General features: G+C 35.6%; 1 protein-coding gene across 6 annotated transcripts in view; it reads left to right on the top strand.

Annotated features, from left to right (window-relative positions):
* Ubr3 (ubiquitin protein ligase E3 component n-recognin 3) overlaps nucleotides 1-25,595 on the top strand; it is a 237,067-nt gene that overhangs the window by 178,305 nt on the left and 33,167 nt on the right. For all 6 annotated transcript variants that reach the window (XM_076865444.2, XM_076865439.2, XM_076865443.2 and 3 more), the window contains one exon: nucleotides 6,257-6,360. In XM_076865444.2, coding sequence (XP_076721559.2) covers nucleotides 6,257-6,360 — 104 coding nt within the window. The remainder of the gene's footprint in view (nucleotides 1-6,256; nucleotides 6,361-25,595) is intronic.

The following is a 25,595-nucleotide window of genomic DNA, read 5'->3' as shown; positions in this document are numbered from 1 at the left end:
ACTAGTGGACTAAGATTTTTTCCTCAGTAATCTCTGAAATTTGTTTTAAGTTTTATACTTAACACAGCCACAAACTAAATTGTTTTTGTATGTAAGACTGATTTTGCCTGAAATGCTGTCATGAGTACTTGGGGCATTTATCTTCTACACGGTATTCTTAGAGGTAATAACATATAAACTTATTTTATAAACTCTTGAACTATGTATTTGACATGTAAAAAATGTACAGTATTAATGCCAACCGTCCCTTAAAAGTTAGCCTATAAGTATTGTTGTATAATTTTCTTTGGTTAGAAACATTTTGGTCTAAGTAATGTCGTCAAAATTTTCTTCAGTGCCATTCAGCAAAGCCATCTGTCTTTTAGCCTATGCAACTACCAAAAATTTGTATGCTGCAGAGTACCTTATAGTTTTCATTTTTAAAATTTCTTCACTGTTCTTGTGGAACCTGACCTAGAGGAAAGCTCCAAGGAAATTTACTTGAGAAAAGCCAACATTTCCAAGTTAAATAGTGGAATCTACTAAAGATAACCAATAGTGTCTACCATCCCAACCCTCCAAAGTTGAAATTGTTGTTTGTGCTTATTTGTGGGATATTTGAATAAAATTGGACACCAAATTTTTCAGTTCCATGTCCCTCATGAAAAACAAGAAGTTACTTACATTGACTTGCAGACAAGGTAGAAACCGCCCTGTATGTTTTTGGTTTTGTAAAGATTTTTCCATCCAAGTATGTGCAATCCAGTTTCCTGTCTGTCACACTATTGTATAAAGACCAGCAAAACTGGAGGAAAGAAGTGACTGCTATACACACTGAATCACTCTGCATAGTCTTATTTGAGACAATTGATGTATGAATCTTGACTTTTTAATATTTGGAAACATCAAATAAAAATGGAAATGATTAAAAAAAAGAAAAGGGGGAAGATGTTTTTTGTTTACTGGCATAGAAAGATCACCACTAAAATATAATAATAAAAGATAAATAAATCCAGGAGAAGAAAATGTGTAGTTATGCCAGTGTTTGTATAATAAAGTTGGGGGTGGGTGAGGATAAGAAAATAATTTGGTGCTTGTTTGTTTAAAAAAATAAACCAATCCACAAGCATACATATCTGGATATTAGATTTACACCATAGATGATACTAAGGAACATTACTTTTATTTAAAAATATACTGAGTTAAATGGAACTTCATATGGGAAAGAATTAATATTTACCCCTATCTGTCACAGAATCTGAAGAAAAAGGTATTTCTTTGTCTCTGTGTGATTATTTCATGCCAGCCCAGTTCACCTGGAGTGACCCTGACTGGTTTAGTCGTGTGTTTAGAAAAAGATGCAAATAACCAATAAATAAATAAAACAAAAACTTATTCAAATTTTGCTAATTGTTTCAGTAAAATATATAGCAAAAGAAAATTCAAGATCATGCTTACATTTGTTGTCATGTATCTTTAATTTTCTTTAATATGAAATTGGTCCTGATTTTTTCATTGTATTTCATAACATTGACATTTTTAAGAAAAGTTTAGGGAAGTTAGTTTGGTAGAAAGTCTTTTAATTTGCTTCTAGCCTACTGATGAGATTCCAGTTATACAATTGAGCAGAAATACTACATACTTACTTTGTGGTCTTTTTTTTTTTTTTTTTTTTTAAATGGTACTGGGGATTGAACCCAGGGCCTTGAGCATGCTAGGCAAGGGCTCTACCACTAAGCTACATCTCCAGCTACACTCTCAGCCCTTGTGTGTCATAAGAGGAGGCACATGCTATTGATTGTGTCTTATGATAACAACTCTGATTATGTAGCTAAGGAGGTATCTGCCAAGTGTCTCCCCTATAGAGTTATTATTTTACCTTTAATAATTAGTAAGTATTGTATGGGAAGATACTTTGAGACTATGTATATATCCTGCTATACCTCATAACAAAGACAAAACTTTGGGCATGTGTTTTGTGTTTATAGACAAAATTAGCAAGCCATAAGTATTTTGCATGTTATGATAAGGAAAATTGCTTTCCTTGATGTTAGCTAGTAATTTTCTAGCTAGATTTGAAAACTCAAGGGTGAAAATAGTGTAGAAATAAAAGATTAGAATTTCTGAATCTAAAAGATGTTCACCAAACAAAAAGTTTCTAAGCTTAGTGTTGGAAAATTAAAAGTTTATACTACAGGGCTGGGGATGTGGCTCAAGCGGTAGTGCGCTTGCCTGGCATGCGTGCGGCCTGGGTTCGATCCTCAGCACATATACAAACAAAGATGTTGTGTCCGCCGAAATCTAAAAAATAAATATTAAAATTCTCTCTCTCTTCCTCTCTCTCAAAAAAAAAGTTTATAGTACAGACATAGGTTCTTTGCTTTTCCTAATACTTAATGCCACATTATGTGGAGATTTTCTATCCATCCATGCATCCATCCATCCATCTGGAACATGAGACTGAGAAAAGTTAATCACATGTACTTTTGGGGAACATAGCTGTTAAGGAATAGAGCTGTGATCTGAATCTAAATCTTCCTGATTTCAGAGACTAAGCTTTAACTATTATTCTATGCTTCCTTTCCTAGTATTAGGAGGTCTGAAGAATTTCTTGAAAATCTGGTTGTTTTCCCCACCTCACAGCCACATACACATATTTATTCTCTTTTTTTATGATTCATTAGTTCATTACACTATAATACTCTAATAAATTGTAATATGTCATGTGTTTAATGTCTATATATTTTTCAATTGAAATCTTTTTCTATTTTCTCACTTTAACATTTTTGCAGCACAAAATTCTAATATTGCGTGTTTTACTATATATACTTTTTTAATAAAATATTTTTTTGTTGTAGATGAATACAATACTTTTACTTATTTGTTTTTTATGTGGTGCTGAGGATCGAACCCAGTGCCTTACATGTGCTAGGCAAGCACTATACCACTGAGCTACAACCCCAGCCATACACACACATACACAGACTTTTATTCATTGTCCTAATGAAAATTATTTTCTTTACTTTTAATTTCATTGTGTTGATGATAATTGAGTTATTTTTTAAGTGGGAAATTATTTCTGTTAACTATATTACTCCCAAATTTCTTGTTATCTGTAGTGGAAAGAGTAACACATAATTTTTATGATCTGGATTCAAAAGACTAAAAACTTTTGAGAGAAACAATCAAAAAGAAACACAGCTTTTTATTAAAGGATAGTTTTTAGGTGAAATTTAAAAAGGAAGGTGTAGATATTTCTCACATGCTCGTTGCCCTCATGCATGCACTGCCTCTCTATTACTTACCACCAGAGTAGTACATTTTGTTAAAACTGATGAACCTGCATTGATACATCATAACTACCACATTAGGTAATGTAATTCACATTAGGTCTCACACTTAGATGTCTAATTTTAGTTTCTTTTGCCACCCTTTAATTTGTTCGTCCATTCATCATTTCATTAATTATTCATTTGTTTATTTAGTCTGCTAAACAAACAAATTTTTGAATTTATTTATTAACTCTTTGAATTCTGACATTGGAATATCATTGTAAAGGTGATATAGTTCTTGTGGAAGCTTTTCACACATACTAACAATATAGAGGAAGAATTAGAAGAGTATAAATTTGGAGGAGATTGAATAATTGGAAGGCAGTGGCCATAGGGTGTCAAAGAGGGAATGGAGATAAAGTCTTTAGGACTTAATGCCAATTAATTTTTTTGCTTAGTATTGGAAATTACACACAGGGGAGAGAAGACAGGTTTGGAATATCCCCAAATTTGTAGCTTATTTATTCATTATACTTTTATTGTGTGAATATTATATTTCAGGCATTGTGCTGAGTGCTGAAGGATGAAAGAAATATAACATTTCAACTGTAAAATTATTAGAAGGGAGAACATATTAATTGTGACTATTTGGGAGTGTATGTATGGAGTATGAGGAAAGATTGTGAATTCACTTTCAGACATGTTGAGTTTGAGTTGCCTGTTGGATACACATACAAATGGAAATAATGAATATTCAGATACAGATTTAAGGAGAATCATGGATAGACATACAGACTTGGATGTTGTCAATGTATAGCTGATGACTGAGATCATGGGTTAGACTATTAGGTCTTTCAAGAAGAGCCTTTGGTGTGAAAAGAAGGGAGAATTAGAACCATGGGGAAGGCTCTAGGTTAGTTAGAGAAAGAAGAGGAACCTGTGAAGACTGGCGTGGAGAAATTTGACACGTAAAAGAGAACCTACAGCAGTATGTAACAAAAGCCAAGAGTATTCATTTGTATCTAAAGTCAAGTCATAGATCAATAAGATAAAGATTTAAAATATTGACTAAATTTTATAACTAGGAGATCATTTTTGATCATATGGAAAACTAGTTCTATGGGCTACTAAAATTGTAGAAATGGGTACCCCTCCAATATTGTCCTTCTTTCTTCTTTCAATTTTGAAGAACTTTGGTCTTGAAGATTGAGAGGCTAGAGAGGCTTGAGAGACAGGATAATAGTAGGTTTTGTAATCTTGAAGAAGGAGACAATTATAGCATATTAAGAGACATTTATAAGTTGGGTGCATTGGCACATGCCTATAATCCCAGTATCTTGGGAGACTGAGTCAAGAGGATCACAAATTTGGGGTCAGCCTCAGCAACTCAAAATAAAAAACAAAAAGGGCTAGGAATATAGCTCAGTGGAAAGCTCCCCTGGATGTAATTGCCAATACTAAACAAAAAATAATAAAGAGATTTGTAGAAAATGGAGAAATTCAAAGAGCTGTTTTCCTCTGGCAGTTTAAAGCCTCACAGCAGCAGGAACTGATTAATTTACCAATGTATTCATAATCAGTAATCAGTAAATATTTATTGAATTAAGAAGCTTAATTTTTGCTTATTCCATGTCTAGTCAGAAGTGTAGTTTGAGAACTTAGCCAATTCTCTAGGTTCCTATTTACGTTTTTTTCTCTGACATTAAAAATTAAACCTATAATAAAAAAATTTAACCTTCTAGGGCTGCGGGTGTAGATCAGTGTTAGAATGCTTGCCTCATAGATGTGAAGCCCTGGGTTCAATCTTCAGTATCACAAAAACTGAAACTAATTAAAATAAAAAGGTAACATTCTAAAGGTATTTTAAAAGTTCTTTTGGAATAAGCTCTACTTTATAATAGATTCTATGTTTTTCATAGTACTACACATTTGTAAGTTTTACTACACTGACTTTTATAGAATATTTTAAGTTTTACTTTGGTTATTATCTTTTCTGAAACTTTGCAAATGTTAAAAATTCTATTTAAATTTTATGGTACTCATAATGTTGAAACAGCTTTTTACTAAGAGATATTAACCACGCTTTTTCAATATGACTTAACTTGTGAATTGTTCCTGTCTCGTTCTAGAAGGAGAGCATTTATTCTTTAGTGCTTTGTGATAATCATTTGCATGTACCTCTCATTTCTCAGCCATGGCTATTAATTCAGAAGATACATGAGGAGGGATGATGAGGATGAGGAAAATACAAACAGATATACATAGAGAGTAAAAGGTGGGGCCAACCCCTGATGGGGGAAGACTGACACCAGAGCTAGCTCAGCTCATTTATTATATAGGTTTTATCATCAAAGGGTTAATTGTGGGGAAAGTTTCAGCAAAGCAGGCAATCTGAAGGATATAGGACTGGCAAGACATTGGGGTCATCTTGTTTTGCTCAAAATTCACTGTCCCTGTGAGTTGGTGTCTGAACTCAAGACCCAAACTGATAACTGCTGTGTGCCTTTGCACGTAGCACCCCCACATTACCCTCCTCATCACTATAGCAACTGGGCCATAATGACCTGCATTTTTGTACAGGCAGCTCCTAGTGCAAATATAGCCATGAGAGAGTCAGAGGCCATATCTGATTCAAATCACCGCTTCCACGGTGATTGTCCTATGAGCTACCCCATTTGTCCTAAAACAATTCTCTGTTCTAATTCTCTTATATTCCATTTAATGCTTCACTTAATTTCTATAATTTTAAGAGGTTAGAAAGACTCATAATTAGGTTAATGTATCCCAGTTGTTTACTTCGGTAAGATTTACTAAAGTATCTATACAATTTTTTCAAATTAGGAAAAGGAAATTATGGGTCTAAAAAATTTTTAGGCAAAAGATTCTTTTGAGATTTCTCACTTGTGTATAAAGATTTTATTTCTGTTTCATAGACATATAGAATATACAATGAATTAGAAAAGATGTACAATGCTATTTAAAGTGATTATTCATTTTTCTTTTAGGTTGGGAAATGAAGAACAACAGCCTGAGGTTCCAATTCTTTATCATGATGTAACATCCCTTTTGCTTATCCAAATCTTAATGATGCCACAACCTTTACACAAAGGTATGTCTTTATAATTCAAATTCTTTTATTATGTACTATATATTGTATTATGACTATTCTGGAGATTGATGGATCAATTAGAGCATTCAATCTGCTGGAAATTTTTGTGATAAAACATTTTTTATTAGTAATAAATGATTATCATATGTAAGAAGATGACAGTGAAATAAAGGTAGTTATTTCATTTGAGTTTTTTTGCAGTATTGTAGTCAATAAGAGGTAAAGAATGGGAAAAGTATTCAGAAAACATTTTTTTTTATTGGTTGTTCAAAACATTACAAAGTTCATGACATATCATCTTTCATACATTTGACTCAAGTGGGTTATGAAATTCCATTTTTACCCCAAATACAAATTGCAGAATCACATCGGTTACACATTCACATTTTTACATAATGGCATATTAGTGACTGTTGTATTCTGTTACCTTTCTTATCCCCTACTATCCCCCCTCCCCTCCCCTCCCATCTTCCCTCTGTACCTCATCTGCTGTTGTTCAATTCTCTCCCTTGTTCCCCCCACCTTTCCCCTCACAACCTCTTTTATGTAATTTTGTGTAACATTGAGGGTCTCCTACCATTTCCATACGATTTCCCTTCTCTCTCCCTTTCTCTCCCCCTACTCGTCTGTTTAATGTTAATCTTTTCCTCATGCTCTTCCTCCCTGTTCTGTTCTTAGTTGCTCTCTTTATATCAAAGAAGACATTTGGCATTTGTTTTTTAAGGATTGACTAGCTTCACTTAGCATAATCTGCACTAATGCCATCCATTTCCCTGCAAATTCCATGATTTTGTCATTTTTTAGTGTTGCGTAATACTCCATTGTATATAAATGCCACATTTTTTTTATCCATTCATCTATTGAAGGGCATCTAGGTTGGTTCCACAGTCTAGCTATTGTGAATTGTGCTGCTATGATCATTGATGTGGCAGTATCCCTATAGTACACTCAGGGAATAGTCCGAGAAGGGCAATAGCTGGGTCAAATGGTGGATCCATTCCCAGCTTTCCCAGGAATCTCCGTACTGCTTTCCAAATTGGCCTCATCAATTTGCAGTCCCACCAGCAATGTACAAGTGTACCTTTTCCCCACATCCTCACCAGCACTTATTGTTGTTTGACTTCATAATGGCTGTCAATCTTACTGGAGTAAGATGGTATCTTAGGGTGATTTTGATTTGCATTTCTCTGACTGCTAGAGATGGTGAGCATTTTTTCATGTACTTGTTGATTGATTGTATGTCCTCCTCTGAGAAGTGTCTGTTCAGGTCCTTGGAACATTTGTTGATGGGGTTATTTGTTATCTTATTGTTTAATTTTTTGAGTTCTTTGTATATTCTGGATATTAGGGCTCTATCTGAAGTGTGAGGGGTAAAAATTTGTTCCCAGGATGTAGGCTCTCTATTTACCTCTCTTATTGTTTCTCTTGCTGAGAAAAAACTTTTTAGTTTAAGTAAGTCCCATTTGTTTATTCTTGTTATTAACTCTTGGACTGTGGGCGTCCTATTAAGGAATTTGGAGCCCGACCCCACAATATGTAGATCGGAGCCAACTTTTTCTTCTATCAGATGCAGAATCTCTGATTTGATATCAAGCTCTTTGATCTATTTTGAGTTAACTTTTGTGCATGGTGAGAGAAAGGGGTTCAGCTTCATTTTGTTGCATATGGATTTCCAGTTTTCCCAGCACCATTTGTTGAAGATGCTATCCTTCCTCCATTGCATGCTTTTAGCCCCTTTATCAAATATAAGAAAGTTGTAATTTTGTGGATTGGTCTCTGTGTCCTCTATTCTGTACCATTGGTCCACCTGCCTGTTTTGGTACCAGTACCATGCTGTTTTTGTTACTATTGCTCTATAGTACAGTTTGAAATCTGGTATCGCTATACCTCCAGATTCACACTTCCTGCTTAGAATTGCTTTTGCTATTCTGGGTCTTTTGTTTTTCCATATGAATTTCATGATTGCTTTATCTATTTCTACTAGAAATGCCGATGGGATTTTGATTGGCATCGCATTAAACCTGTAGAGAACTTTGGGTAATATCGCCATTTTGATGATGTTAGTTCTGCCTATCCATGAACAGGGTACATTTTTTCATCTTCTAAGATTTTCTTCTGTCTCTCTCTTTAGGGTTCTGTAGTTTTCATTGTATAAATCTTTCACCTCTTTTGTTAGGTTGATTCCCAAGTATCTTATTTTCTTTGAGGATATTGTGAATGGAGTGGTTTCCCTTATTTCCATTTCAGAAGTTTTGTTGCTGATATACAGGAATGCCTTTGATTTATGCGTGTTGATTTTATATCCTGCCACTTTGCTGAATTCATTTATTAACTCTAGCAGTTTCTTTGTAGACCCTTTTGGTTCTGTTAGATATATTATCATGTCATCCGCAAATAGTAATAATTTAAGTTCTTCTTTTCCTATTTTTATGCCTTTAATTTCTTTTGTCTGTCTAATTGCTCTGGCTAGTATTTCAAGAACTAAATTGAATAGAAGTGGTGAGAGAGGCCATCCCTGTCTTGTTCCAGATTTTAGAGGGAATGCCTTCAGTTTTTCTCCATTTAGGATGATGCTAGCCTGAGGTTTAGCATATATAGCTTTTACAATGTTGAGGTAAGTTCCTATTATCCCTAGTTTTTCTAATGTTTTGAACATAAAGGCATGCTGTACTTTTTTGAATGCTTTTTCTGCATCTATCGAGATGATCATATGGTTCTTATCTTCAAGTCTGTTGATGTGGTGAATAGCATTTATTGATTTCCATATATTGAACCAGGCTTGCATCCCAGGGATGAATCCTACTTGATCATGGTGCACAATTTTTTTGATATGCTTTTGTATTCGATTCACCAGGATTTTATTGAGAATTTTTGCATCCAAGTTGATTGGAGATATTAGTCTGTAGTTTTCTTTCTTTGAAGTGTCTTTGTCTGGTTTCGGGATCAGGGTGATGTTGGCCTCATAGAATGAATTTGGAAGAGCTCCTTCTTTTTCTGTTTCTTGAAATAGCTTGAAAAGTATTGGTATTAATTCTTCTTTGAAGGTTTTGTAAAACTCCGCTGAATACCCATCCGGTCCAGGGCTTTTCTTGGTTGGTAGTCTTTTGATGGCTTCTTCAATTTCTTCCTTTGTTATTGGTCTGTTTAAATTGTGTGTGTCTTCCTGACTCAATCTGGGCAGATCGTATGACTTAAGAAATTTATCGATATCCTCACTATCTTCTATTTTATTGGAATATAGGGTTTCAAAATACTTTCTAATTATCTTCTGTATTTTTGTAGTGTCTGTTGTGATATTGCCTTTTTCATCCCGTATGTTAGTAATTTGAGTTCTCTCCCTTCATCTCTTCGTTAGCATGGCTAAGGGCCTGTCGATCTTATTTATTTTTGCAAAGAACCAACTTTTAGTTTTATCAATTTTTTCAATGTTTTTTTTTGTTTCAATTTCGTTGATTTCTGCTCTGATTTTAATTATTTCTTGTCTTCTACTACATTTGCTGTTGTTTTGCTCTTCCTTTTCCAGGTTTTTGAGGTATAGTGTGAGTTCATTTATTTGTTGGTTTTTTTCTTTTTTTGAGGAAAGAACTCCAGGAAATGAATTTCCCTCTTAAAACTGGTTTCATTGTGTCCCATAGATTCTGGTATGTTGTGTCTGTATTGTCATTTGTCTCTAAGAATTTTTTTATCTCCTCCTTTATGTCTTCTGTAACCCATTGATCATTCAGTAACATATTGTTCATTTTCCATGTGATGTAGGATTTTTCCTTCCTTCTTTTATCATTGATTTCCAGTTTCATTCCATTATGATCAGGTATGGTGCATGGTATTATCTCCATTCCTTTATATTTACTAAGAGTTGCCCTATGGCATAATATATGGTCTATCTTTGAGTACGATCCATGTGCTGCTGAGAAGAACGTGTATCCACTTGATGATGGTTGATATATTCTATATATGTCGGTTAAGTCTAGGTTATTGATTGTGTTATTGAGTTCTATAGTTTCTTTATTCAGCTTTTGTCTAGAGGATCTGTCTAATGGTGAGAGCGGTGTGTTGAAGTCACCCATAATTATTGTGTTGTGGTCTATTTGATTCTTGAACTTGAGGAGATTTGTTTTATGAATGTTGCAGCACCATTGTTTGGTGCATACAAATTGATAATTGTTATGTCCTGTTGGTGGATGGTTCCTTTTAACAGTATATAGTGTCCTTCTTTATTCCTTTTGATTAACTTAGGTTTGAAGTTGATTTTATTCGATATGAGTATGGCCACTCCTGCTTGCTTCCGAGGGCCGTGTGAGTGGTATGATTTTTCCCAACCTTTCACCTTCAGCCTGTGTATGTCTTTTCCTATCATATGAGTCTCCTGAAGGCAGCATATTGTTGGATTTGTTTTTTTAATCCAGGTTACTAGCCTATGTCTCTAGATTGGTGAATTTAGGCCATTAACATTTAAGGTTACAATTGAAATACGGTTTGTACTTTCAGTCATGTTTATTTATTTATTGATTTTAGTTTGGCTAATTTTTCCTCTTTGGTTATTTTTCTCCCCCTTTACTGAGATACCTCCCACTGTTAGTTTTGGGCGCTATTTTTCAATTCCTCTTCTTGTAGTATTTTGTTTAAAATGCTTTGCAGTGCTGGTTTTCTGGCTGCGAATTCTTTTAGCTTTTTTTTATCGTGAAATATTTTAATTTCATTGTCAAATCTGAAGCTTAATTTTGCTGGATACAGTATTCTTGGTTGGAGTCCATTATTTTTTAGAATGTGAAATACTTTGTTCCAGGATCTTCTCACTTTCAAAGTCTGTGATGAAAAATCAGGCGTTAACCTAATTGGTTTACCCCTGAATGTAATCTGCCTCCTTTCTCTCGTAGCTTTTAATATTCTCTCCTTGTTCTGTATGTTGGCTATCTTCATAATTATATGTCTTGGAGTTGGTCTATTACGGTTTTGAGTGTTTGGGGTCGTGTAGGCTTCCAGGTTTTGGCAATCCATTCCATCTTTCATCTCTGGAAGTTTTCTAGAATTATTTCATTTAATAGGTGGTCCATTCCTTTGGTTTGAACCTCTATACCTTCTTCCATTCCGATGACTCTCAAGTTTGGTTTTTTTATAACATCCCATATCTCTTGAATAGATTGCTTGTGAGATTTAAGCATCCTTTCTGTGTTGACTATATTCTTTTTAAGTTGATAAACTTTGTCTTCATTATCTGATGTTCTGACTTCTACTTGATCTAGTCTATTTGTAATATTCTCGTTTGAGTTTTTAATTTGGTTTATAGTTTCCTGCATTTCTAGGATAACTGTTTGATTTTTTTTTAAAGATCTCTATCTCCTGGTAAAGCTCTTTCTTTGCCATTTGAATTTGTTTGTTTAATTCGTTTTCAAAATATACTTTCATTGCTTGGACTTGCTGTCTCATGTCTTCTCTAATATTCCGTTCTATCTGAGGTAGGTATGCCTTGAGTTCTTTCCCTATCCATGTTTCTGATGCTTCTAGGTCCTCCTGTAGATTTAAGTTGTCCTGCATTGTTTGTAATCCTTTTTTCCCTTGTTTTTTTCATGGTACTTTCTCGCTCTGTTTGATTGCTGTGTTTCTGCTCTCTCCTATAAATTTGTTTTGGTTTTATATATCTCTGTTGTCTCTCCTTTGTGGTGGTAGACTATGCCTGCTAAAGTGGATTCCGCTGGGAAGGAATTCCGTCGGCCGAACTTCGGTGACGTCACCTCTCTGCTATGGCGGGCCCCAGGCTCCTTGCCGGGGTGTCCGAAGGGAGGGGTTGGACTGGTCTGTCTCTGGTTGGTTTCAGCTCCCGGTTGGCTACTTCATGAAGGCCTGGCTATAGACCTCTTCGTAGAGTTTCTGTGCCGTGCCTGCTGGGCCGTTCCTCGGGGTCTAGCCTCGCGGTCGCCGGCGGGCTGGCAGTCTCCAGCCGCCCAATCGCGGGGGCCGTGGGTAGTCGCCAGTGGGAGGGCGGTCTCTAGCCACCCAGTCGCGCGGGCAGCGTGGGGGCAGTCGCTGGCGGGCAGGTGGTCCCCAGCTGCCGAGTCACGTGGGCAGCAGTCTTCTATGGTCGGGCGGTCTCTAACCACCCAGTCGCCTGGGCAGCAGGCGGGCGGTCGCTGGCGGGTGGGCGTTCTCCAGCCGCCCAGTTGCGCGGGCAGCGGGCGGGCTGTCGCCGGCGGGCGGTCGGCCTCTATCCGCCCAGTCGCGTGGGCAGCAGGCGGGCTGTCACCGGCGGGCAGGCGGTCTCTAGCCTCCCAGACGCGCGGGCGGTCACCAGCGGGCGGACGGTCTCCAGCCGCCCAGTCACGCGGGCAGCGGGCGGGCGGTCGGTCTGTCTCTAACCGCTCAGTCGCGAGGGCCTGGCCTCTCGTCCCCTGGCTTCTCCTGCTAGCCCTGGCTTCTCCTGCTAGCCCAGCCTTCCCCTGTGTGATGCCTCTCAGCAGTTCAAACTGTACTCTGGGCCTGCAGTTTGCTGGGTGTGGAGGGTGGCTATTGGGAACCGGCACCCTATTTTTTTGATTTTTTCCGCTTGCCCCTCCCCCAGAGCTGGCAAGACAGGTTTCGTTTTCGCTGCTGATGGGAGGGGGAGTTGTCAGGTGTCTCTACCTTTCCCCGGGTCTCTATGCAGGCTCCTTCTGATAATCCCTCCACCGGAAAGCCTAGGAGAGATTTTATGTGAATTCCCCATTGTATGTGAGATGGGCTGGGTAACACACACCTGTTTTATTGTTGCAATCTGTTGGAAACTGGCGGTGGTGATGTCAGCTCTCCAAGATGGTAGTCGCTGGCTTCCTTGTTGAACTTTCTGTTGTGGGGGATAGAACTGGACTTCTTCCTTCCCCGTCTCAAACCCCGAACTCACCCGGAGCTTAGTGAGGGCACAGCCGGCAGGACTCCACAGAATCCGTAGCACCATTTCTCTCTGCTTGCTGGTCGCTTCTCAGCGGCGCCCTGCCGTCTGTAGCTGCGGGGCGGGCCTCGCGACGGGCGGCGGATCAGTCAGCCTGGATCTCTGGTCGCACAGTTGGCTTGCATTTGAGACTCAATAACCGGTCCTCGGTGATGGAAATTCTTCCTCTAGGTTTCAGTGCACCCCAATTTTGCTGTAAATTCCTAACAAGATAGCTTTTTGTCTTTCTAACTCGTTATTCACCTGCGCAGTGACGCGGTACACGGGGTGTGATGCACTCTATTCACAGCCATCTTCAATCCTCCCAGAAAACATTTTTAAAAAAATGGAATTGACAGTACAAAACCAAATTTGAAAAAAAGAGCAATCTGCCACTTTTAATGCCTCCACCTTATCTATGTAAATCCATAGTTCATATGTAGTAATTATAAAGCTATAAAAAATGTGATGTCTTGTCATTTTAAGCTAGTGCTAATGTAATAACATTATTATATTAATTGCATTAATGTTATATTAGCAACGTTTTAATTATTCTTTAATAGTCTTCATAGTTTTCACTTGAAGATACTTAAAATATTCTCTCAGATAATTAATATTCTTCTGTGTTGGAGTAGTAATTGTCTTTTGTTCTGCTATTATAAGTTATAGTAGAAGGAACATCTGTGGGTGTATAAAGGCATTCTTCCTGGAGAAGACATTCTTTTTATATCAATTTGATCATTCGATAAAATCACTTACCTAAGGACATCAAGTGATCTTATTTTAAATATAGGTAAATTATGATATTTCATGTAAATTATAATATTCTGTAAAGAGTAAATGTCCTCAAAAAGTGTCTTAGTCAACTTTTTGTTGCTGTGAACAAAATACCTGACATAAAAAACTTAAAGGGGGCCCAGGACCACCCCTGCCGCCATGTGGGAGCCCAGGTCTGGCCCAGGTCTGCCCCCACTGACCTGCTGACCTATGCTGGATACAGGCTCAGGCATAGGCCCGCTTCTGCCTACCTGTGCAGGAGTCCAGATCCAGGGTAGGTTTGGGTCCTCACCACTGATTGGCAGGCCTATGCCAGAGACTAGGCCTAACCCACCTCCATCTTGGAACATTGCAGCCATTGCCATAACTCTTCCCACACAGTTTCGTCAACCTGGTGACAACAGACAGGTCCTGGAGGCAGCTGCATCTCCAAACAGGCAGCCCAAAGCCTTTGTTAGGCCCACCCTTTCAGCCCCATTGCTGAAAGTGGTTGCATTCATCTTGGGGCATCCCCACTGCTATCTCAAGTTACCTCTGCTGTTGCTGCCACCACCTTTAGTCACAGTAGCATCCATCGCGGGACACTGGCAGGGTCTGGAAGCCCAACACCAAGGTGAGGTCAGATAATCTGTACAGATACTACAAGATTAGAGTGTAGAAACTGTAATACCTCAGATCTGCACTGCAAGAAAGGAAGACACATAGACAACATGAAAATAATCAGGGAATTTTGTGCCCCAAACAAACCAGGATCCTACAATAATAGAATCCATGACAGCACAGTTAATGAAATGGCAGAGAAGGAGTTCAGAATATACATAATTAAAATGATCTGTGAATTAAAGAATGACGTAAATGAGCAAATACCGGCAAAAAGTGATCACTCCAACAAAGAGATATGGGAGCAAATACAGGTAGCAAAAGGTTACTTCAAAAAAAGAGAGATTCTGGAAAAAAAAAAATTGAAAATCCTCACCATGAAGGAAATAATAAACCAAATAAAAAACTCAATAGAAAGCATCACCAAAAGAGTGGATCACTTGGAAGACAGAACGTCAGATAATAAAGACAGAGTATACAATCTGGAAAATAAAGTTGACTACTCAGTGAAGATGGTAAGAAACCATGAACAGAACATCCAAGAATTATGGGATAGCATCAAAAGACCAAATCTAAGAGTTATTGGAATAGAGGAAGGCACAGAGATTCAAACCAAAGGAATGTACAATCTCTTTGTTGAGATAATATAAGAAAATTTCCCAAATATGAAGAATGAATTGGAAAATCAAATACAAGAGGCATACAGGACACCAGATGTACAAAATTACAACAGATCTACACCAAGGCACATTATATTGGAAATGCCTAGCATACAGAATAGGGATAGAATCTTAAATGCCACAAGAGGAATCAAATCACATATAGGGGGAGACCAATTCGAGTATCAGCAAATTTTTCAACCCAGACCCTCAAGTCAGTAGGAGATCCTGGAAAAACATATACAAAGTTCTGAAAGAAAATGATGCCAACCAAGAATCTTATATCTAGCAAAATTAAGCTTCAGGTTTGATGACAAAATAAAAACTTTTCATGATAAACAAAAATTAAAAGAATTTTCAGCAAAGAAAGCCTGCATAATAGAACATTCTTGGCAAAATATTCCATGAGGAGGAAATGAAAAGCAACAGTGAAAATCTGCAAAGCTAAGAACTACACTAAAGGAAAGGCAAATCAAAGAGAAACCAAGTCAATTTAAGAACCAAAAATAACCAAAATGACTGGGAATATAAAACGTATTTCAGTTATAACCCTGAATGTGAATGGCCTAAACTCATCAATTAAAAACAGACTGGATTTTTAAAAAGACCCAACAATATGCTGCCTTTAAGAGACTCACCTCCCAGGAAAAGACATTCACAGACTGAAGATGAAAGGATGGGAGAAAATGTATCACTCACATGGACCATATAAACAAGCAGGGGTTTCCATCCTCATATCAAATAAAGTGGATTTCAAACCAAAGTTAGTGAAAAGGGGTAAAGAAGGACATTTCATACTACTCAAGGGAATCATACATCAATAAGACATAACAATTGTAAATATCTATACCCCAAACAATGGGGTATCTATGTATATCAAACAAGCCCTCTCAAATTTAAAAATCAAATAGACTACAAGACAATAATGTTGACTTTAACATACTTCTCCCACCACTGGATAGATCTTTCAAAAAAAAAAAAAAAAAAACCTAAACAAAGAAACTATGGAACTCAGTAATGCAGCCAATAATTTGGACTTAACAGACATATATAGAATACTTTATCAACAAGTGAATACACTTTTTTCATGGCAGCACATGTATCCTTCTCCAAAATAGATCATTTGATATGATTGCCACAAAGCAAGTCTTAGCAAATACAAAAAAGTAGAGATACTATCCTGCATTCTGTCTGCCCATTTGGAATGAAATTAGAAATCAATGATAAAATTAAAAAGAGAAGCTACTCCAACACCTGGAGACTAAACAATATGCTATTGAATGACATGTGGATAACAGAAGACATCAGGGAGGAGATAAAAAAATTCTTAGAGGTAAATGAGAACTTCAATACAACTTATCAAAAATCTCTGGGACATCATGAAAGCAGTGCTTAGAGAAAAGTTCATTGCATGGAGTTCATTCATTAATAGAAGAAAAAGTCAACAAGTAAATAACCAGACATTACAGCTCAAAGCCCTAGAAAAAGAAAAATAAACCAACATCAAAAGTAGCAGAAGATAGGAAATAATTAAAATCAGGGCAGAAATCAATGAAGTTGAAACAAAAGAAACAATTCCAAAACAAAATTGACAAATTTTGACAAAACAAAAAGCTGGTTCTTTGAAAATAAATAAAATTGACAAGCCATAGACACCCAAACAAGAAGGAGGAAGAAAACTCAAATTACCAAAATTTGTGATGAAAAAGGAAATATGACATACACTATTGAAATACAGAAGATAATTAGAATCTGTTTTCGAAAATTTATATTTCAATAAAATAGAAAACCTAGAAAATACCGACAAATTTCTAGAGGCATATGATTGACCCAAACTGAATCAAGAAGACATATACAATTTAAACAGATCAATTTCAAGCAATGAAATAGAAGACCCCATCAAAAGCCTACCAACTAAGGAAAGCCTGGAACCAGACAGATTCACAGCTGAGTTGTACAAGACCTACAAGGAAGAATTAATACTAATACTCCTCAAATTATTCTATGAAATAGGAAAGGAAGGAACCCTTGCAAACTCATTCTACAAAGCTGGTATCATCTTGATACCAAAACCAGGAAGAGACACGTCAAGGGAAGAAAATTTCAGACCAATATTCATGATGAACATTGATGTAAAAATTCTCAATAAAACTCTGGCAAATCGCATACAAAACATAAGGAAAAAAAATAGTGCTCCATGATCAAGTGGGGTTTATGCTGGGGATCAAGGTTGGTTCAACATATGGACATCAATAAACATAATTTATCACATCAGTAGACTTAGAGATAAGAATCATGTGATTATATCAATTGATAAAAGAAAAAATGTTTGACAAAATACAGTACCCTTTCATGTTCAAAACACTAGAAAAACTAGGTACAGTAGGAACATACCTCAATATTGTAAAAGCTATCTGTGCTAAACCCAAGGCCAACATCATTCTAAATCGAGAAAATTTAGAAGCATTCCCACTAGAAACTGGAACTAGACAGGAATGCCCTCTTTCACCACTTTTGTTCAACATAGTTCTTAAAACTCTAGCCAGAGCAATTAGACAGACAGAAGAAATTAAAGGGATGCAAATAGGTAAAGAAGAATTCAAACTATCATTACTTGCTGATGACATGATTCTATAGAGGATCCAAAAACTCCATCAGAAAGCTTCTAGAATTAATTAATGAATTCAGCAAAGTAAAATCAGGACATAAAATCAATATCCACAAATCAAAGGCATTTCTGTACATTAGTGATGATTTTATATATCACTATATATAAAAATAAAGAGAAATTGGGAAAACAAAACAACCCCATTCACAATAGCTTCAAAAAACTCAACCAAACAAACAAAAAAACAACAACTTGGGAATCAACTTAAACAAAAGAGGCAAAAGACCTCTACAGTGAAAACTAAAGAACACTAAAGAAAGAAATTCAAGAAGACTTTAGAAGATGGAAAGATCTCCCATGCTTTTGAATGGCCAAAATTAACATTGTCAAAATGGCCATACTACCCAAGGGACTATACAATTCAATGCAATTCCAATTCAAATCTCAATGTCATTCCTTATAGAAACAGGAAAAACAATCATGAAATTCATTTGGAAAAATAAAGGAACCCAGAATAGCCAAGGCAACCATACCAGACCTTAAACTATACTACAAAGCTATAGTAATAAATATGGCATGGTATTGGCACCAAAATGGACATGTAGACCAGTGGTACAGCATAGAAGATGCGGAGACAAACCCATATGAGTACCATTATCTCATATTAGACAAAGGCGCCAAAAATATACATTGGAGAAAAGATGCCTCTTCAACAAATGGTGCTGGGAGGACTGGAAATTCATATGCAGCAGAATGAAACTAAACCCCTATCTCTCACCATGTGCAAAATTCAACTCAAATTGGATCAAGGACCTAGGAATTAGTCCAGTGACCCTGCACCTAATAGAGGAAAAAGTAGGCCCAAATCTTTCTCATATTGGCATAGGCCCTGACTTCCTTAACAAGTCTCTGAAGCAAGAAATAAAATCAAGAATTAATAAATGGGGGTGGACTCAAACTAAAAAGCTTCTTCTTAGCAAAAGAAACAATCAATGAGGTGAAGAGAGAGCCTACATTTTGGAAGCAAATTTTTGCCACATGCATGTTAGATAGGGAACTAATCTGCAGAATATATAAAGAACTCCAAAAACTTAGCACCAAAATAACAACCCAATCAATTAATGGGCTTAGGAACTGAACAGATGCTTCTCAGAAGAAGATATATGTTTGATCAAATATATGAAAAAATGTTCACTGTCTTTAGTAATTAGAGAAATTTGTATCAAAACTGCTCTATGATTTCATCTCACTCCAGTCAGAATGGCAATTATCAAGAATACAAACAATAATGTGTTGATGAGGATGTGGGGAAAAAGGCACACTCATACATTGTTGGTGGGACTGCAAATTAGTGTAACTAATCTGGAAAGCAGTATGGAGATTCCTTAGAAAATTTGTAATGGAACCACCATTTGACCCAGCTATCCCACTCCTCAGTCTATACCCAGTGTAAGAACATTATAAGGAACATGTGTCAAAAATACTGTTCAATTTTCCAAAAGAAAAAATTTTAAAAATAATGTTTGAAACAACAAATTAACAGAACAAAAAGCAAAATAATATAGGAATGGAAAATATTTTTAAATGCTTACAAAAATTAGCAGAAAATGCATGAATTTTTCAAATAAAATTTTGATGTGAAAAAAAATAAAACTTAAAGAAAGAATGATATATTTTGGCTCATGGTTTCAGTCTACCATCAATCAGCTCCATTTCTTTGGGCCTGTGATGAAGCAAAATGTTATGTCAGAGTACATGGCAGAGCAAACTGTTTACTTTATAACAGCTGAAAAGCAGAGAAAGAGAGAAACAAAAAATACCTTCTTCCAACTAGGCCTTACCTCCTAAAGTTTCTACATCTCCCACTGATGTCATCAAATGGTTAGTCCATCAGTAGATTAATCCCCTAATGAAATCAGATCACTCATGGCCCAATCCCCAAAAGCCCCACTTCTGAACATTGCTGCACTGGGAACCAATCCTTCCAGATTTAAGCTATAACAATAAGCAAGCATAATATTTTATTTATACCAGCACTGTGAATTTTTAATTAATTTTTTAAAATTAAAGATGCATACAGGAGCTGGGGATTTAACTCAGTGGTAGAGTGCTTGCCCAGCACATGCAAGGCCCAATAAGCAATCACTCCCCGTTTCTTCCTTCCTCTAACATGCAGATGTTTTTTTATATTACTTTTTTGGATTTGGCTGTGCCTATTAATTTAATCGTTTATGTTTATAGACTTTAAAATCTAAACCCATCAAATAACCTCAATGTAATTAATCTCTTTGCTAAATCAGTTTTAAATTTTTTAGGGTTTCTTTTCCCCCCTCGTGTGTCACTTTGGTTAGTTTCTCTTAGTTTAGGGAAACAATTGTCTTGGAGTTGTGCCAGTTTACTCCTAATTTGCTATTCTAATTATACCAGTCATTACATTTTGAAGTATAAAAAGTTACTTTGTTTTACATCTTCAAATATTTACAATTTAAAATATTTTATTTTAAATATTTTTTGTTTATAAGTATAAAGTTATTATGTAAACCTGAAAAAGGGGAAGAGACTTGACATATAGGATTTTTAATTTTCATAATTAATATTTAATCTAAAGAGAAAAATTTTTCAATTAAGAGTAGAGGACCTGTTGTTTGAGTGTCTAAGAGTTGTCATTGTTGTATCATTGTCACAGGAAACTGTTGGTAATAGTTTTCAACAGAAGGCGAAGCTAATGGTGAAAGGGGATTTAATTGAAACTATAGAATTTAATTTAGTAGAAACATCCTAAAATCGTGTTCTAAAATGCATCAAGAAAATTAATCTGTTTAATATGTTGTTCACTGTCATTGTAGTGATGAATTGTTCTTAGAATTTAGGGCTGGACCAAAAAACATAAAAATAAAAAAACATTCTTTCTTTCTTTCTTTTTTTTAAGCACATTGAACATTGACTAGAAAGAGACCTTACCTTAACTACTAGGAAGCTCAAAGAGATAGAAGGTTGTTTAATTATATTCAGTAACTTGAATTTTCCTCAGACAGCTTTTGTGGGATGTGAAGAGTAATAGATAAAGAAGATAGAGTTGTTAATGTAAATTTTTCAGTTTGCCCTCTAATATTGACCTAATAGTTAATAACAGTTGGTAATCTTTAGTGTGTGTGCGCATGTGTGCACGTATGTGTACACATACATGTGTTTGGTAATGGGGATAATGTCTGTTTTTGTTCTAGAAATGTATATATTTCTATAACTTTAGTTATTGGTTGTTATTAGAAAAGGAAAAGAAGGAAAAATTTTACTGTTTACATGTACTAGGATGGTAAATGCTTCTGGTGGTCTTATTTGAAAGTAGTTGAAGCAGAAATTTATCTGGACAACTTTTAAGCACTAGTTTCAGGTCAAAAGACCTTCTTCCACCAATTGTCTCATCAGAAGTTCAGACTAAATATATTAAAAGCAAGCATTTGTTTTCTTTGATCTTTTTTTACATCTGGGAATCTTATTTATCATAATACCCATCACATTACTGGCCTCCAAAGAATAAATCTGGAAATAACTTATGATAGATCACTTTCTTCACATATTCATGTTTAGTTTTGTATGTTCAAAGGGAAAGACATTTTGTTACAGAGGATCAGGTTTGGCTACATATTGCAATGAGGAAACGAAAACCAACACAGTTTTAAGCTTAAATATTATTTTTAAGCTTAAATAAGATTGAAGCTAATTTCTCTTTCATGTAAAAAGAAAGTAGGCAGGTCTATTCTTCTATTTCACAGCACCAAATTTCTTATAGTTTGGTTTTCATCTTCCTAGAGTTACAGCCATCACAGTCTAGTTCAGTAGAATGGAGCGTTGAGATAAGAACTTAACTCTGAGGCCATTTTAGGCTCAGGGAGCTGGCACACTACTGTAAATCCCAGTGGCTCAGGAGGCTGAGGCAGTAGGATCACCAATTCAAAGCCAGCCTCATCAACTTAGTGAAGCTGCAAGCAACTTAGAAAGATCCTGTCTCAAAATAAAAAATAAATAAAAAAGGGCTGGAGATGTGGCTCAGTAGCTAAGTGCTCCTGTGTTCAATCCCTGGTTTTATTAAAAAAAAAAAAAAAAAAAAAAAAAGCCATTTTAGAAGATCCACTTAGAACATAACAATTGTATGTCTTTGGCTAAAATTCTTCCTTCATTTTCAACCTCTTGAGTTTAAAGCTTAAAATAATTATCTTTTTAAGGAAGAGTCAATTACTTAGATCATGTTACTGTGTTTTCCCATCTTGCTGTTATTAAGGAGCTTCACAAGTTTGTTCTAACTATGCTTTATAGGATAGTGATTCCAGGATTTTCTGGAGCATCTTCCTGGAGATTATTCTTACAAGATCCCATAAGCAAGGCCAAAAAAAAAAGGAGATAGGACTTTATTTGCCATTCATTTTAATAGAGAAAATATCTCAGTTTTGCTTTGTTACACACCAGGGCTTTAAAAATAAATGACTATTTTAGAATATCTCAAACATACATAATGGTAAAAAGCAGAGTTTGATGGTCTTGTGTACCTACCAATTATCAATTCATGGCCAACCTTGTTTTTATTTATATCCTCAACTAGTCCTTCCTCTCTCCTATTCTTATTTTGAAGCAAATCCCAAACCTCATTTTTTATCCATATAGCCTTCATTATGTATCTCTAAAATATAATAATTCTTTAATAAACATAACCATACTGCTATGAACAAATTTTAAAATGGAGTTATGTCTTAATATCATTAAATATCTAGTCAGTATTTAGGTTTCCATAGTTGGTTCTTATAATTGATTTCTTACAGTTGGTTTGTTTGACTTAGGATCCAAACAAGGTTGACACATTGGATTTGATTGTAATATTTCTTTCCTTTCCCTCTAACATTTGTTGAAAATTTTTAGTCTTTTGTCCTTAGAGTTTTCCATAATTTAAATTTTGCTAATTGCATTCTTGTTGTTTAGCAATATGTTCTGTCCCTGTGTGTTTCCTACAAACTGGAAGATAGATTTAGAAATGTGGATTCAGTTTCTTTTTTCTTTTTCTTTGTTCAGAGATACTTCATGGACAGTGTTAGAAACTTTAATCAGGAGAATAATATCAATTTGCCTTTCTGTAGGTGACATTCAAGAGTATTGTTGATTGTCTTGATTTATTCCTTAATTACTTTTTTTGTTTGGTGTACATTTTTTTTTTTGTATTAAACCCAGAGGCACTTTACCACTGAGCCATATCCCAGCCATTTTTATTTTTTATTTTGAAACAAGGTCTCTTGTGATCCTCCTGCCTCAGCCTCCAGAGTTGCTTAAGGTCTCACTAAGTTGCTGAGGTTGATTTTGAACTTGTGACCCTCCAGCCTCAACCTCCAGAGTCACTGGGGTTACAAGTGTATGCCACCTTGCCAGGAAAAATTATTATAAAAAGAAAGAAGTTTTTCCTATTACTTACCCATTGGTAAAGTTAATATAGGAAAATAATATACCAGTTTGCAGAAAGATTACTTTTATTTTTAGTATTTTCCAAAGTTGTTTGCATTTTTATTTTTCAGTACAATTGTAAATTCTTGGATTTTAAAATATTTGATGTCTTTCAGTTTCACTGTGAATAATAACTTAAGATACTTAAATTTGGCTTAGGTTCTATTGATTTGACCTTGGCAGTCTTTGACAGTTTCTTCAGACCAAGGCTTTTTAATCTGTGGCTCTAGTGTTCATCCGTGGGCTTCATGGAATCCATGAATCTTCTAAAATGTAGAAAATTTTTGTATGTAAATGTACATTTTTTTTCTAAAATAGTTCTATAGCTCTTAACAGATTTCCAAAACAGTCTTGATCCCTAAAAAGTCAAAAATCTCAGTGACTTGGGAGGCTGAGGCAGGAGGATCCCAAGTTCAAAGCCATCTTCAGCAACTTAGCAAAGCCCTAAGCAACTTGGCAAGACCCTGTCTCAAAAAAATAAAAAGTGTTGGGGATGTGACTCAATGGCTCAGTGTCCCTGGGTTCAGTTCCTGGTTAAAAAAAAAAAAAAAAAAAAAAAAAAAAAAAAAGATCAATTATTTATTAATTCTATTGAGAACTCCTGGCCATAGACAAAGAAATAGTTCTGTAATAAGGAATAGCAGTAAGGAGATTGTGTTTGCAGTTTTAAAGTCAATAGATCATAGTAGAGTGAGAAAACAGTCCACAGAGAATTATCAAGAGTTATTGGGGAGGGAGAAAACAGAAGCTATACATGGGTGTAATTCATAGGGGTAGCTTGTTGTTTGTTTTTAAGATAGGAGAGTTTTAAGCATGTTTAAATGTTTGCCATTTCTCTGTTTTTTGTTTTTTATTTTTTTTCACTTAATAACTCCTGGTGGTTCGTTACTTGAATTGATACCTTCTCTTGGAAGTCTTTCTCTTGTGTATCCCTTGTTCCGTTTCCCATAACAACTTACTCAGACTTCTCTTTTTATGCTTGTCTTATGTCATAGTAGATATATTTTTTAAAAATATATCCCTCTGTAAACTATCAGTTCCTCTAGGATAAGTATTATCTTATATATATCCCTAATGCATAATGTATAATGTTCTCAGCAGGTATGGAATGTAATGGATGTGTTAAAAATCCATTGGTCTTATTTTATGCTAAATTGCTTATTTTGTATTTTGAAATTCAAGAAAGCTCTTACTTTCATTAAAATCTTTAGATTTTATTTTGTGATCACTTCCATGTCATGTTTGTGGAGAATGTTGATAGTTTATTAGAACCAAAATTCAGTTGGCTAAAGTATGCCTAAGGGAACAGCATTAACTACCTTATTAGTTGTTGGATGGATTTGGGATCTTCTTTCTATCTTGATTAAGGCAAATAAAGTCTTTTAAACTGGGCTCTTCACTCATCAAAGAGAAAATAGATTCCAGCTTATCACACAGAAAAACATATCATAAATTAATTTATGAGAGGAACAGAGCACATGTAATTAGTAACTCTAGATCATCAAAAGGGAGAATGATATTTGATGTTCTCAAATGATCTATACAAAGTACTGTTGGAAGCAGTGGAACAGTATATATTTTTAACAACTTTTTTGTGATTATTTTAGGAAAAGAATAAAATATATGATGCCATCTTCAGATCATGTCCTGTTTCTTGTATGTTTTTCCCTGAGGGGTTTTATGTTTTACATGTATTCTATGTTGTTCTAAAAGAAACTTGGAACATTTTGAATTATCTTAACTCTAAAACAATAAGGAACTTAGGCAAACATTTGAATCCTATTTGTCTTATTCATCACCTACACTAAGCCTGGTACTTGCAGGCAAGTCAGTGCATCTGTGGATATTTGTTGACCAACTCTGTTTCCCCAGGAGACTGCTGATTCCTTGAAAACCTCAACACCAGTCATAGAGTGGATACTCACTAAATACTCAATTTTTTTGATTGTTGTCCATGTTTTTGTGCCTTACCCACTTAAAAAGAAAACAAAAAATAAAACTGTCGACATCATTCCAGAATTGGGCCCTTGTTCCAATTAATGTAGATATCCTTAGAACTATTTATTCCATTTCTGGTGTTGTGTCTTGATGGGGGTGCAGGGGGAGGAGAAGGAAAGAAACATGAGCAAGGATTTTCATATGATGTTTATTTAAGATGTTATTTTAATTTCATGAATTATGACATTTTAAATTTTTAAAAATGATA

This window comes from Callospermophilus lateralis, chromosome 9 (genome assembly GCF_048772815.1).
Source record: "Callospermophilus lateralis isolate mCalLat2 chromosome 9, mCalLat2.hap1, whole genome shotgun sequence".
NCBI lineage: Eukaryota > Metazoa > Chordata > Mammalia > Rodentia > Sciuridae > Callospermophilus > Callospermophilus lateralis.
Note: the sequence above shows the minus strand (reverse complement) of the source record. Positions and strands in the feature narration are given on the sequence as shown.